Source organism: Mobula birostris, chromosome 31 (genome assembly GCF_030028105.1).
Source record: "Mobula birostris isolate sMobBir1 chromosome 31, sMobBir1.hap1, whole genome shotgun sequence".
Taxonomy (NCBI): Eukaryota; Metazoa; Chordata; class Chondrichthyes; order Myliobatiformes; family Myliobatidae; genus Mobula; species Mobula birostris.
The window spans coordinates 8,646,332-8,662,678 of NC_092400.1; the positions used below are offsets into that span (position 1 = coordinate 8,646,332).

Sequence of the window (16,347 nt, forward strand, 5' to 3'; positions counted from 1 at the left end):
ACCTTTGGTACAACACATTCATGCTGAACCAAGTATCTTCCTGAACTAATCCCATTTAGACTATACTTCAAATATCCAAACAAACAAAGCAATAACAAATCATTTAGCAGATGTAAATTGTTGTGTTAAAATCTTGCTTAACAGATATTATGTTAGCGCACAAGGATTCTAAGTCTAAAATTATGCAATGTTTGCTTTTTTCCATTAAACCCAATAAAACATAGAACTATATAACAAGGAAATGCCAGAATCTGCTTGAAGGATGGGTAGCTTGAGGCCCATTGCAAGGTCTGCAAATATGGCAACACTCAAATGATAGCATATTTCCTATGATCTGCATTGTTCTTTAAATATTGTTCTTTAAGTATTGAGTATAGGAGTGGGGATGTTATGGGGAGGTTTGTTTAAGACATTGGTGAGGCCAAATTTGGAGTATTGTGTACAGTTCTGGTCACCTAACTATAGGAAGGATATCAGTAAGATTGAAAGTGTAGAGAAGATTTACTAGGATGTTGCTGAGTCTTCAAGAGTTGAGTTACAGGGAAAGATTGAAAAGGTGAGAACTTTATTCCTTGGAGCGTAGAAGAATGAGGGGAGATTTGATAGTGGTTTACAAAATTATGAGAGGTATAGACAGAGTAAATGTGAATAGGCTCTTTCCACTTAGATTACGAGAGATAAATATGGGAGGACATAGCTTTAGGGTGAAAGGGGAAAGTTTTAGGGGGTACATTAGGGGGAACTTCTTCACTCAGAGAGTGGTGGGAGTGTGGAACGAGTTGCCATCTGACATGGTAAATGTGGGCTCACTCTTAAGTTTAAGAATAAATTGGATAGATCCATGGATGGGAGAGGTCTGGAGAGTTATGGACTGGATGCAGGTCAATGGGACTAGCAGAATAATGTTTCAGCACAGACTAGAAGGGCTGAATGGCCTGTTTTCTGTGCTGTAGTGTTCTATGGCTCTATTAATCAAATGAATTGCTAACTTCAGGGGATACAGTGGCCCAACTCTTACATAAGAAACAAAGATAAAACCAGGTTGAAAAATAGCGCAGGTATCACCACTGGTGCTTGGGAACTTGCTGTAGTAAGGTCAAATGCTGCTGGCTTGGAACTTTACCGAGAAGCACTATGGAAACATTGAGCTAATCGAAACCTCCCTCAATGCTGGCAGAGTCTGCAGATAAACAAAACTGATGATCAAGTGATATCTTAAAATACAAAGGTAAAGCTTGGGTATTCATTAACAACTCTAAATATGTACCGCATACTTCACTCATTTAGATTTCTCTGATGCAGATCTTTTAATTCTCAGTAAGTAACAGCTGTAAACACAGATGACAAGCCTTACTGAATGGTAAGTATCATATATAAAATCGTCTGGAATTATCTGTTTCTGTAATAACTTTCAATTGCAGTCAGAAGGCTTAAAGTTTTGATCATATTTTTTCTTGATTTCAGTAGAATTTAGAATTCTTCGGAGTTATTATGTTACTATTCCTACTGGGTGCTGTTTTTGTAAAACTTTCTTAAATCTTATAGTGGCACAGAAGGAGACCACTTGGCCCATCTGATTACACTGGCTGTCAGAGAAAATTCACTTAGTGTCATTCTCCTTTCTCCTTACTTCTCTGTACTCTTGTAACTTATTCTCTTACATCTATCAATGCTCTTTAATTTGATTTCCCAGCTTTCTTACAGCAAGTGCTTATAATATTGGAAGGAAACGCATGTGATTACTTGGCAAACAAGCAAACTCTACATAGGCAGCACCTGATATTGGGATTGAACCTGGGTCCCTGTAGCTGTGAGTGTGCTGGAACTCGAAAAGCTAGAAATTCTTCAATGCCTAGAAAGTTGTGTCAAATTAACTCCAGAAGTGCTATTGCTATTGGCATACTTGTCCCAATAAGCTTTGCAAGTGATGGTGTCTCTATCCTTTAGTGCATCAGATGCATGAGTCAAGACCTCCTGCATACAGTTGGGGCCGTGTACATTTATCGTACAGCAATATGCGTACAATGTACAATAGGCATAACTCAATGCCATCTAAAAATCTGCAGACGACACAAATGTCATTGGTAGAATTTCAGATGGAGACAAGGAAGTGTACAGAATCAGAATTAATATCATCGAGGTATGTTGTGAAACTTGTTAACTTTGTTGCAGCAATACATGATCAATGTAGAAGAAAACTGAATTACAGTAAATATATATATTAAATAGTTAAATTAAGGTTAAGTAGTGCAAAAACAGAAATGTAAGAAAAGTAGGTGAGCTAGTGCTCAGGAGTTCGAAGTCCGTTTGGGACTCGGACGGCAGAGGAGAAGTAGCTGTTCTTGAATCACTGAGAGTGTGTGCCTTCAGGCTTCTGTACCTCCTTCCTGATGGTAACAATGAGCAAAGGGCATGCCTTAATAATGGACATCACCTTTCTGAGGCACTGCTCCTTGAAATTGTCTTCGATACGACGGAGGCAAGTCCCCATGATGGAGCTGACTAACTTTATAACTCTGTGCAGCTTATGTCAATCCTGTGCAGCAGCAGCCACACCGCCCCCCCCCCCCCATACCAGACGGTGATGCAGCCAGTCAGAATGCTCCCCACGGTACATCTGTAGAAGTTTGAGCATTTTTGGTGACAAACCAAATCTACTCAAACTAGCTGCTGCCTTGGCTTCTTTATAGCCGCACCAGTATGCTGGGACCTATCATATATGTTGGGATCTATCTATGGAGTGAGATAGATCAGCTGGTTAAATGGTGTTGTAACAACAACCTTGCACTCAATGTCAGTAAGACCAAAGAACTGATTGTGGACTTCAGGAAGCGGAATTCGAGAGAACATACACCAGTTTTTAGATTAGATTATGAGGACACTCACTCCTTGTTTATTGTCATTTAGAAATGCATGCATTAAAAAATGATACGTTCCTCCAGAATGATATCACAGAAACACAAGACAGACCAAGACTAAAACTGACAAAAAACCACATAATTATAACATATATTTACAACAGAGCAAAGCAATACTGCAATTTGATAAGAGCAGACCACGAGCACGGTAAAAAAAAGTTTCAAAGTCCCGATAGCCCCAACATCTCACGCAGACAGTAGAAGGGAGAAACTCTCCCTGCCATGAGCTTCCAGCACCACAAACTTGCTGATGCAGCACCTTGGAAGCACCCGACCACAGTCCAACTCTGAGTCTGTCTGAAAACTTCGAGCCTCCGACCAGCCCTCCGACACCGAGCACCATCTCTGCCAAGCACTTCGACCCCGGCCCCAGCCGCCAAGCAACAGGCAAAGCCGAGGATTCGGGGCCTTTCCTCTGGAGATTCTGGATCACACAGTAGCAGCGGCAGTGAAACAGGCATTTCAGAAGTTTCACCAGATGTTCCTCTGTGCTCTCACATCTTCCTCCATCAAATCAGAATTGAGTACGGCATCCTACTTGACAGATAACAGATACTCATCACCGGAGAGGCCGCGTGTGCTGCGGCACGCCGCCATCTTCTCCTCCTCGAGGGATCAGCTGTGGGAAGGGTGAGCAGTTTCAAGACCCTGGGTGTCAACATCTCTGAATATTTATCCTGGGCCCAACATATTGATACATTTACAAGGAAGGCACAACAGTGCCTATATTTCAACAGGAGTTTGAGGAAACTTTTTGTGTCACCAATGACTCTCGCAAATTTCTATGGATGTCACTGTCTGGTATGAAGGGGCCACGGCACAGGACTGGAAAAAGCTGCGGAAAGTTCCAGTTCCATCATGGGCTCTATCCTCTCCAGCATCAAGGATATCTTCAAAAGACAATGCCTTAAAAAAGGTGGCATTCATCATTAAGGACCCCCATCACCCAGCACATGCCCTCTTCCCATTGAGGAGGTACAAGACAAGCACGAGGAAATCTGCAAATGTTGGAAACCTAAAGCAACAGACACAAAATGCTGGAGGAACTCAGCATGGAAAAGAGTAAACAGTCAAGTTTGGGGCCGAGACCCTTCAGCAGGACTGCCTGAAGACACACACTCAATGTTTTAGGAACAGCTTCTTCCCTTCCACCATCAGATCTCTGAATGGACAATGAACCCATGTACACTATCTCAGTTTTTTTTTCATTTTTGCTCTTTACTTGACTACTTATTTATTTATATATATATGTTTCTTAGTGCATTTTTTTTATTATTATGTATTGCAATGTACTGCTACCACGAAACAACAAATTTCACAACATATGCCGGTGGTATTAAACCTGATTCTGATTTTGTCTTTCCTCCATATACTTATGACTGTAGACCAAGCAGGCTAAAACAGGTAGATTGTGAGAGCAGGTCAAGAGAAGTCTGAGCATAGGAGGGAAAAGTTGGGGATGGAGCATATTGACTGGCTGTATCACCACCTGGTACAGAAACTGCACCAACCGAGATTGTTGGCCACTGCAGCGAGTGCTACCGACAGGCCAGCACATCTGTGGAAGTGAACTTCCCTCCATTGAGGACATTTATAGCAGCAGGTGCAGAAAGAAGGCCTGGAAGGTCATTGGGGACACCAGTCACCCCAACCATAAACCGTTTCAGCTGCTTCCGCCTGGCAAACAGTACCGCAGCATTAAAGCCAGGACTAACGGGCTAGAGGGCAGCTTCCTTCTACAACCCATTAGACTTTTAAATTCACATGTCTGTACACTGTGACGGAGACATAACGAAAAGATTTTTACTCCCTCACGTTGTGGGACGGACGTAAGATTTAAATAAACTGCAGTACTCTGTGCATGTCTGGACATTACACAGGGAAAATTAGGAGGTTTTGGGGAGTAGCTAGAAAAGACTTACCAATGAGGGCTGAAGGGTGAGGGGTGAGACTTGGGGTAAGGAGTAGTTGGGGTGCATTCTCCTAGGACCAGAGGAGATCCGACAGAAGTAATTAACATCATAAAAGGAATGGACAAAGTATAGAAAGAATAGATAGAAATTGTTCCCTTTGGTGGACTGGTCAAGGACTATGGGCCATGGAATGAAGGTGATAAGCAAAAGTAACATGGAATACTTTTTTTTTTACAAACAGTATGGTTAGAGTCTGGATTTCACTGCCAGGAGTAGGAGTGGATGCAGATTCAACTGTAGCATTCAAAGGGCAGCTGCAAAACATTGGTGAGGAAAGAATTTGAAAATGGCATGGTAACAAGATTGCTTCTACAAAGAGCTAGAACAGATTCAATGAACAAATGGCCTCTTTCTTTGCAAAGATCATCCTGTGATCATGGTGATATGGTGCTGTACTTTTGAAGCACATGGAAATAGACTTGCTTAATTAATGTTGTGGACTCTTTTTTTTGATATCTTGTTCAAATAGCTATTGCCAGTAAAATTAGTTCTCATTTTAACAAGGGCAAATGATATACCAGTAAAATAAAGAGCTGGTCGATTTTTCTGGAACATTGATTGTAGGCTGCATAAAGGCAGGGAATTAATGCTTGTGATCATCTAATTTACTGCAGACTAAATAATTTTCATGCATGAGTACACAGTTCACAATATAACTCATAGCCAATTTGGAAATACAAAGGAAGGCATGATTTGTTAAAAAAAAACCTGCAGATAAATTGATGGGCATCCTCTGGTTGGAGCAAAAAAAAACTGCAGATGCTGGTGGTCTGAAGAAACTGAAGGAAAGTGCTCTAAGTGCTCAAATAGTCAGTCAGCATCAGTGGGGAAGAAACAAGCGGCCCCTCAGTGGGATGCCGAGTGATAAGAGGAAATCCAAGTTGGAAGGAATATTTTGCAAACTAGGTCTTGTTTAGTTACAACAAAGCAGACTGGAAAAAGAAGCAGCAGAATCTCTTTAAACTGCCTCTGGCAGTGACAGAGTATACTAATGACTCCCGCATTGTGGGAGGCTTGCATTCCTCGGTGATGTCCTTTTCATGATTTTCTGTAACGTGAAGCTGAGGTACTTTTTTTTCACATAAATGCTATAAGAGAAAATAATTTATTCTATATATCAAGTTTTATGGAAAATTGTAAATTCTGTAAGGGCTGAATTTCCTTTACCCGAATGACTGTAATGTGGGGGTTGCCTGCATTGAAAAAGTTTGCAGTTAGAAACTGAGAAGCTATAAAAGAGGAACAATAACTAGAAGTCTATTTGTAAGGCATTCAAAGGAGGCATTTTTTATATAAACAACTGCAGTGAGGCATTTTTATACAAATAAGTGTTAATTAAATGTTGAGGTAAAAACTGTCAATATTCAATGTTACTTGGACAGATGGGTAAAGGAAGAGTGAATGGAAAATTGGGTTTGAGTCAATATGCAGCAAGAAATTTGCCTGGAATAAATTCTTCCTGCAATTAATTGTGAAGTGAGACAGGAAATGATGCACTCCTTTCATGATACCAGTTCATTTCGCTCTTCTTTCTGAATGAGTTGACTAATGCTGAAGTATGCTTCTAAAGTGATGGCAGCTCTCCAGTATCATTCAGAAAACTTTCAATTTGACTTTACTGACCTACAATTGGGAATGGCCTACAACTGGGAGTGGCCTACTCTCTGCTGAAGTCTTTAACCTGCCATTGTGTTCTTCTGAGGTGATAATGCAAATCAAGTGGTTGGTCTATCATCAGTTTGGCCAAATTTAACCTAAGAGAATATAGGGCGCTTTGGAGGGTTTTGCAATATACTGTAGGGTGCTTAGGAGGGTTAGCATCAGTGGGCAAAATATGCTGCCTGTTTTGTGACAGCCCATGATGAATATTTTCCTCAGTGAAACTAATACATTCATAGCTTTAATTTGGATGCATACTTTGGCACATCAAGACAGTCGAAAACATTATGTATCAGCACCAAGATCAACTAATACGTTTATTTAGTGCAGATCAAAGGTTAAGTAAGACCTTCCACGATATTTGTGAGTCAGCTCCCCTCTTGATTATTTATTAATGAAACTACTAAGGAACCAGATCAGCATAGCTTATATTCATTCACAGAGGAAGGGTATAATTATAGAAAAGCAACGTTTAATTTTCTCACTATTTTTGTTCAAGTTGATGAGCCTTGATTTTCCAAATCCTTAGCACCACTGTTAGAATAAGCAAGTTAAAGCTGGAGTTATAACAATGCTGATGAGAAAATCAAGATTTAGCTTCCTAAATTTAATAATTTATTAACATATACAGTATTTGAAAATTATATATCTTAATAAATTGATAACTTTTTCTCAATTCTATTGCTGCTTATCTTTCATAGATCAAGACCAGCTGCAATATTTAGTTAAACTTACTTAATCACTTTGAACTTACCTCTGATGTGGGCTCATTTACTTCCACTCGAAGTGTTGGGTTTCCTCCACTGGTGAAAAAATATAGACAATTATGCTTTAACACTGTCTAACTGCTAGAACAGAGGGCATGCAAACATGAATGACGTAGCGAGATTTTGCTGTGACAAGATTTATAAATCAGCAGTTTTGGAATATCTTTAAGAGACAAGAATAGAGTATAATTTCCAGTAATTAACTTTAATGAATGAAAAATATCAGGAATGTAATAAGGGAGGCAAAGTTTCCAATGTACACTCAGTAAATTTGGGTAAGGAGTGCTAACTGACGTCTCAGGTTCCTGTCATAGTTAATTCCATTTTTATACAACATATTGACTTTAATGTGATGTCTCCAAATAAATGAAACTCCTCTGTTAGATTATGTTGTTCCCAACTCAGTTGTTTTAAAGCAGAAACTGCTGATTATTGGTGACTCCCAGAAGCTGAGAAGGTTGGAGGTGATGTCTGACCCATTCTCCTACAAAGTTAACCTGCACAATAGCTGCAATTCTGCAAGCGTGCTACAGAAATTTATATTTTTTTAAATTGAGATACAATGTGGAATGGGCCCCTTGGGCCTGTTCAGCTGCACTGCCCAGCAATCCCCCAGTTTAACCCTAGCCTAGTAATTTACAATGACTGATTAACCTACCAACCGGTATGTCTTTGGACTGTGGGAGGAAACCAGAGCACCCAGAGGAAACACACGTAGTCACCCACCGGTAGAGCAGGTAGAACAGACAGCAACAGGAATTGAACCCGGGTTTCTGGTACTGTAAAGAGTTTTGCTAACCACTACACTACTGACCATCCTGTTTAATATATATTCAATTAACATGATATCAAGGACAGTAAATAAAAATGACTGGGCAGTTCGTTATATAAAATGAGAATTATTTGTAAAGTAGGAAATAACTGCATTGCTATTATATATAAAAAATAAAATTCTGTAATAATATGGGTATCATTCAGATATATCCTTCCAATCATACTGATAAAGGCATTAAGGGGAAGTGACATTGTGAAAGCTTTACTTACTGAGGAAAAATTGAGCGTCCAATAAATATTTTATCACATGGTAAAAATAGCTCGTAGTTGTTGAGAATACAACTCCAGATATTCTTCATTGTGTGCTGTTTTGTCTATTATACTTAGCATTGCAGTTTGCTGGCTGCTATTAGATTACCAATATAAATACTGGCAGCATAATTAGCTTTCTTATAGCTAATGGCAACAGGCATCTGCTGTGCAGATCACTGCTTTCACAGAGATGCAGAAATGTAATGGTGGTGAAAATCAATATACTGACTCAGTTGGCCTCTCTGTTTGATCTCTGGAAACTATAAGAGGGGTTAAAGTAAATGGGCTAGAAGTTCTAATGTGTAGCTCAATTTTTTTTTTATAGAATCATCCTCTGTGAGCATGTTGCAAAAAGGAATCTTGGTTCACAGCAGCAACTATCCACTGGTATCCATACACATCCAGCAGACACTTTCGGAACATTATAGCACAAGTAAAGTCAGCGCAAACAAAGAGACAAGGCTTTCTTCAGGGAGTATTGCCCCACTTCTGTGCAAGTTAAAGACCCTGTCCACATCAGAAGGTTGACAAGATCATAGAAACATAGAAAACCTACAGCACAATAGGTCCTTCAGTCCATAATGCTGTGCAGAAGTGTAAGCCAACAAGTATCTTCCTATACTAATCTCACTTTACATCACTGAGCCTATAACTTTCTATACAGACTGATATTCTACTCCCACTCTAATCCTTTCCATTCTGTTACCTTCATATTTTTTGGATTCCATCAATTCTCTTGCATTTGCCAGGAAAATCCTTAATAGTGTCAGTGACATCTGCTTCAATCACTTCAAATTCCAAACCACTTCCCGAGTAAGGAGATTCCTTGTAAGTTCTTTAACTAACCTGCTACTCAATTTCATGTCCCTATGCTCTGGGCTATCTTTCCATGCAGCCACTATAAAACCCCTTTAGAGTTCGGAAGAGATCTATCACATTCCTCTTTGAACCCAACATTTCCAGTATATTTCTCTTTCCTGCTGATTTTTTTTGTAAATCTCTTCTAAGCTTTCACCAGTTCCTAGATATCCTACTGAAGCGTGTACAGGGCAGAAGGAAACACACTATTCCAAGTGTGGTCTAAGTAAACATCTATTTAGATCTGGCATTTGTTTTCCACTATCATATTTCATTATTTTCTAAATTAACTATAGCATATTGCTTGCAGACTTTATGCTCTTATCAATCAGCTCTGCTATTCTTGGGTATCTTGGGATCTGTAGTCCTTTTGTTCCCCTGTGCATTTAACCACAAGCCTTATGGGGTGACAAATGTTGGAATGCGGATAACGGGTACTTGAGAAGGATAGCTCATCTGGCAATTCTTCCTTCTAATAAACGGATATGCAAACTGAACCGACTCCTATTAAATTGTGCCTTTATATCATAGAGAAGCTGACAACATCCAGCTATATGAAATGCCAATTGAGTGAAATGTTGATAGGCTGTGGAGGTCACACAAACAGTTCACTAAGGTTGTTAATAAATTTCTTGGTCAGCTGCTGCACTCAGAACAATGCTCCAATTTATGCTGAGAATCTGAAGTTAGGTACAAACAACAGAGACAAGTTACAGGAAAATCTCTAAGAGGTTTAAAATAAATTCCATCCCTGAATGCTGCTCTTGTCATTCCTGTGACGTATGACTTCAACCACTTGAGAGAGAGAGTGACTCTCATTTCACCAATGGAATTCAACTCTTTTGGTTCTTGTTGGGACCAAAGCTATAGGGAGTTGAGTGGTACTGGCAAACCCAAATAAGGATATCAGTGAGCAGGTTGATGGTTGATAAGTGGCACTTGACATCATTGTTGAAGATCTGCTGTTGTTTGAGAACTAATTGTTTGATTAAGTTAGAGCACTTTTCTGCTGCACTTTGTGAACATCTCATTGCAGGGAAATTTGCTTCTTTCAAGTGTAGTACAACATGTGGCAGAGTGCACATTCATCAGCATGGCAAGTTTCAACATGCTGCTCTATATTTTAAAGATCACTCGGCATTCCAGCAGGCTGGGTGCAATGCTTAATATTCACGGGATTCACTACAAATTTAGACTAATTAGCTAATGAAAAAATCTCTTACATTGGGTCAGAGTTGACAGGATGAAGAATAACTTGAGGAGTTCGAGTTTGTGCCTCTGGTGTGACATCTAGGAACAAGATGTTAGATTATAAAACAGAAATTACCAGGAGACAATGAGAAAGATAATCATAAATTCTACATCAAGTAAAGAGTTCCAACTCTCTGAAGGGCCTGCAAGGAATCACATGGCACATATTAAAGGAGATACCTTAATCTTGGAGAAATCAAACAGGAAGTTCAAGTTTATTCATGTGCCCGAGTCAAATATTTATCAAAGACAATCCTTCCCTCTTATAAACTTATATCAATGATATGAACATGGTTTAGTTCATTAAAAAGATTTTAATGTCAATTATTAAAAGGGAAAAGTATCTTATAAATGCAAAAAAACTATGACAGTTATTGCACAATATCCATTAGAAAGTGCTAATGGATATGAAAAGGAATGGTGCTAAATTAAAGATCACTTACCTGGAAATATGAATTGCTGCTTGTACTTGAAATAATGAGAAGCTTGCAACAGAGAAAAGGCAGAACTGTAAGCAAAGCAATCAAGCCCAAGTGAAACACAGGCACAAAGCATTCTCTTACCTTTGTATATATTCTCTATTTATTAATTTTATTAGTAGTAACCATATCCTACAAGCAACACTAGGTTATAAACTCAACAACTGAGAGAAAGGCATTAAAATTTCAGATAAATACTATGAGGTGCACCTTGGTGGCTGATAGCCAGCAGCTCAATTTAGAGACTCAGGCAATCAAGTCATTAACACTTCCTGTGTGGCCATACATGGAGTCTGAAGATCAAATGTCAGCACAAGTGGCATCACCATCGAGCCACAGAACAAAGCCATAGCTCTGCGAAGACGGACACAGAATGCAGCACATCCAGCGTTCAGATATATTTCAGGGAGGGCTGGAGTGGAAATGGCAGCCCCATTCATTTGGGTGTTGTCATTGATCCTACGAAAAGGGTAGGTGCTGGTAAGTGGTTCAATTATTATTTTAAAATGTTATTGAGTTTTAATTACATCTAATTTTACATGTTATTTTTAAGGTGAGTTTTTAAGAGGTTTTACATAGCTTTTGACAATCAGAGACAGTTTGAAAACCATTAAAAACCCTATCATAAACTATGAGCTTTCAAAAACCATCAGCGTGCTCAAGGAACATGGCACAGAATACACAGGCTGAGGCCTGGTTGCTGCTTGCAGGCTGCTCTTCTGTTGCACCCTGTGGGGTGTGAGGATCACCTTGCCGTAAGAAAGGTGAGTGTGAAAAAAAACTCAGGTGGTGAGCCTGTGTAGCGTTCTGGTTCAGGAGGATCCAGTACATCATTCCTCAACTATTATAGTCCATCAAATTTAACCTGCTCTTCAACAAGGTTACATCTGCTGTATGATCTACTCCATACACCCCATGTCCCTTAATACTTTTGATTAATTAAAATTACAGTTTAAATCCAAGGCTAAATATGGGGAACCATGGTAGAGTAGCAGCTAGTGTGATGCTATTACAGCCAGGGTAATAAGAGTTCGATTCTGGCATATGCTGTAAGAAAGCTTGTGTGTTCTTCACGTCACTGCGTGGGTTTCCTCTGGGTACTCCAGGTTCCTCCCACAGTCCAAAAGTGTACAGGTTAGTTGGTTAATTGATCATCGTAAACTGTCCTGTGATAGGGCTAGGATTAAATCAGCGCAGCTCATTGGGCCAGAATGGCCTGTCTGAGCGGTATCACTAAATAATAACCAAGTGGCCCAGCACCAACTGGCATTTGCCAAAGAGCCATCCGATTTCTACCACATCCTGCAGATGTAAATGTGTCCTTCACAAATGAGTTGCCAGTAATCACTGGCCAAACGCTGTGATCCTACACTCTATCTACCGATAGGGTAGATAAAGAGAGCTTCTCTCTATCTAGCTTTTCAGTTGTCCTTTCATTTCACAAAGATTCTGATCATTGCGTTCTCATACTTCAGCACCGTCAGTCACTCCTTGGAAATCTCGAATCAGTCTGATAGGACTTTTACTAAGCCCATCCATCCTTCCGAAGTTATCGTATTTAGAACTTCTCAAGACACTCCTGATGTGGTCCAACTGAGATTTTGCATATCTAATGCATAATTTTTATTGACTTGATTTCTGATTCTCTAGTTAAAACGGGCAGAATTGCACAGTGTAGGCAGGCATTGGATGTGTACCTTCAAAAGGAAATAAGTATCATTTAGACCCATTATCTAAAGAAGACCCAGTGATGGGACTGTTTTGGAAAGCCGAGGTGGATACAATCCCAGGTTTATATTGTTTACTTATACAGAGTGATGGTTCAAATCATTATCCCTCAACAACAGTTTATTTGGACAGAGCTCTTGGAGTACATTTTGCATGATATACTGCCAGTGGAAAAATAATACCAAAGTAATGCAAGTAAGGTATCATGCAATAAGATTAATGGAATATCCAATATTAATTTTACAAATGATTAAATAAAACTATAATTATTGAAAACAAAGAAAAACCAGGACATGCTTGAAATGCATTGACGTTGTATCAGAGCTTGAACAGAAGTAAAACTCAGAAATGTTTCAGATATGAGGCATTTTCCCAGGCTGAAGTGAAAGATAACTTTTAAAAAAAAAAGGATAATTTTATTTCTGGAGGACAAATGTAAAAAGAGCAAAATTTAACTGGAAAATCTGCAAATGATGGAAATGTCAAGTAAAATTAAGGACCTCTTTGGATCCAGACAACCTCAGTTCCGTGGATAACATTTATCAGGGCCAATTTGATAATTGCCATTTTCTTTTAACAGGTTAGTATTTTTACACATCTCTTATGAAGTTACATGACCTTTGGATGGCTGAGTTGCTGCACAAAGAACTGTGGTTGGATAGGACAGCCTGGATAGATTGCATAGCTTTAATCAGCCTTTTCTCTTTATGTATCATTTTTGAATCTTATTGGTGGGTATACCATGGTTCGCGTGGTGGGATGGAGATCCATCTCAATCAAAGGGGGTGTCAGGTGCTTCTTCCCTCCACTAGCCTGTGGGTCACCCTTGGGCAAGGTGTAGCACTGGCTTCGCCCCCATCAGGGTTACATGAAGCCACGGGAGCAGGTGATGGATGGTCGTAGGAGCCACTGGTGCATATCACAAGTCCTGGTGATGTGACCACTGAGACCAGGCAGTCTCTGAAGAGTACTGATCATGGCTGGGGTCACCATCTTGTAAAGACACAGCCCAGTAGAAGGCAATGGCAAACCACTTCTGTCGAAAAATTTGTCAAGAGTAATCATGATCATGGAAAGTCTCTGATTACCTGCATCATACGACATGGCATGTAACGAATGAATGATACCATGGTTATCTAAGTAATTCAATGCTTACGTTTCTACATTGAATGCTTGATAATGTTTTGTCCAATAATTAAATCAAGAGTTTTGTGTCATACAAACCAAATTTGTTGTTCTTAGGTTTATGCTGTTGCATGCTCCCTATTTATAAAACAAAACTGGTTTTAAGATATTTTACATATGCTAAGTAGGACCTTAATCATGAATGTAACCTGCTGAGTTGCTCTAGCATCTTGTGCGTGTTCTATGAACGTAACCTGTTAACCTGCTATAAAACTTCAAAAACCTTCTGACATCTCTCAGCTGGAGGAGTTTACGACTAACAATTTTATTTGTGAGATGAGATTGAAAAACAAAGCATTATTTTCTAAGAGAAAGTGGAATAAGCAATTAATAAGCTCAAATTAATTTTTGGACCTAGCAATGCATATATGTAATGAACTACTTGTTCAATCTTGACACTGTTTTATGGTTTCCTGTTGTAATATATCATAACCGTATAACCATTACAGCATGGAAACAGGCCATCTCGGCCCTTCTAGTCTGTGCCGAATGCTTACTCTCACCTAGTCCCACCGACCTGCACTCAGCCCATAACCCTCCATTCCTTTCCTGTCCATATACCTATCCAATTTTACTTTAAATGACAATATCGAACCTGCCTCTACCACTTCTACGGGAAGCTCGTTCCACACAGCTACCACTCTCTGAGTAAAGAAATTCCCCCTCGTGTTACCCCTAAACTTTTGCCCCCTAACTCTCAACTCATGTCTTCTTGTTTGAATCTCCCCTACTCTCAATGGAAAAAACCTACCCACGTCAACTCTATTTATCCCCCTCATAATTTTAAATACCTTTATCAAGTACCCCCTCAACCTTCTACGCTCCAAAGAATAAAGACCCAACTTGCTCAACCTTTCTCTGTAACTTAGGTGCTGAAACCCAGGTAACATCCTTGTAAATCTTCTCTGTACTCTCTCTATTTTGTTGACATCTTTCCTATAATTTGGTGACCAGAACTGTACACAATACTCCAAATTTGGCCTTACCAATGCCTTGTACAATTTTAACATTACATCCCAACTCCTATACTCAACGCTCTGATTTATAAAGGACAGCATACCAAAAGCTTTCTTCACCACCCTATACACATGAGATTCTACCTTCAGGGAACTATGCACCATTATTCCTAGATCACTCTGTTCTACTGCATTCTTCAATGCCCTACCATTTACCATGTATGTCCTATTTTGATTAGTCCTACCAAAATGTAGCACCTCACACTTATCAGCATTAAACTCCATTTGCCATCTTTCAGCCCACTCTTCTAACTGGCCTAAATCTCTCTGCAAGCTTTGAAAGCCAACTTCATTATCCACAACGCCACCTATCTTAGTATCATCTGCATACTTACTAATCCAATTTGCCACACCATTATCCAGATCGTTAATATATATGACAAACAACATTGGACCCAGTACAGATCCCTGAGGCACACCGCTAGTCACTGGCCTCCAATCTGATAAACAGTTATCCACCACTACTCTCTGGCCTCTCCCACCCAGCCACTGTTGAATCCATTTTACTACTTCAATATTAATACCTAACGATTGAACCTTCTTAACCAACCTTCCGTGTGGAATCTTGTCAAAGGCCTTACTGAAGTCCATATAGACAACATCCACCGCTTTACCCTCGTCAACTTTCCTAGTAACCTCTTCAAAAAATACAATAAGATTTGTCAAACATGACCTTCCATGCACAAATCCATGTTCACTGTTCTAATCAGACCCTGTCTATCCAGATAATTATATATACCACCTCTAAGAATAATTTCCATTAATTTACCCACCACTGACGTCAAACTTACAGGCCGATAATTGCTAGGTTTACTCTTAGAACCCTTTTTAAACAATGGAACAACATGAGCAATACGCCAATCCTCCGGCACCATCCCCATTTCTAATGACATTTGAAATATTTCTGTCAGAGCCCCTGCAGTTTCTATACTAACTTCCCTCAAGGTCCTAGGGAATATCCTGTCAGGCCCCAAAGACTTATCCACTTTTATATTCCTTAAAAGCGCCAGTACTTCCTCTTGTTTAATCATCATAGTTTCCATAACTTCCCTACCTGTTTCCCTTACCTTACACAATTCAATATCCTTCTCCTTAATGAATAACGAAGAAAAGAAATTGTTCAAAATCTTCCCCCATCTCTTTTGGTTCCACACATAGCTGTCCACTCTGATTCTCTAAGGGACCAATTTTATCCCTTCACTATCCTTTTGCTATTAATATAACTGTTGAAACCCTTCGGATTTATTTTCACCTTACTTGCCAAAGCAACCTCATATCTTCTTTTAGCTTTTCTAATTTCTTTCTTAAGATTCTTTTTACATTCTTTATATTCCTCGAGCACCTCATTTACTCCATGCTGCCTATATTTATTGTAGATATCTCTCTTTTTCCAAACCAAGTTTCCAATATCCCTTGAAAACCATGGC

At 39.5% G+C, this 16,347-nt stretch overlaps 1 protein-coding gene across 1 annotated transcript in view; it reads right to left on the minus strand.

The window, feature by feature from the left end:
• ksr2 (kinase suppressor of ras 2) overlaps window positions 1–16,347 on the minus strand; it is a 361,347-nt gene that overhangs the window by 62,399 nt on the left and 282,601 nt on the right. Inside the window, exons 12-14 of the mRNA XM_072247505.1 lie at window positions 10,956–10,997; window positions 10,485–10,551; window positions 7,305–7,353 (exon numbers count right to left, since the gene is read on the minus strand). Coding sequence (XP_072103606.1) covers window positions 7,305–7,353; window positions 10,485–10,551; window positions 10,956–10,997 — 158 coding nt within the window. The remainder of the gene's footprint in view (window positions 1–7,304; window positions 7,354–10,484; window positions 10,552–10,955; window positions 10,998–16,347) is intronic.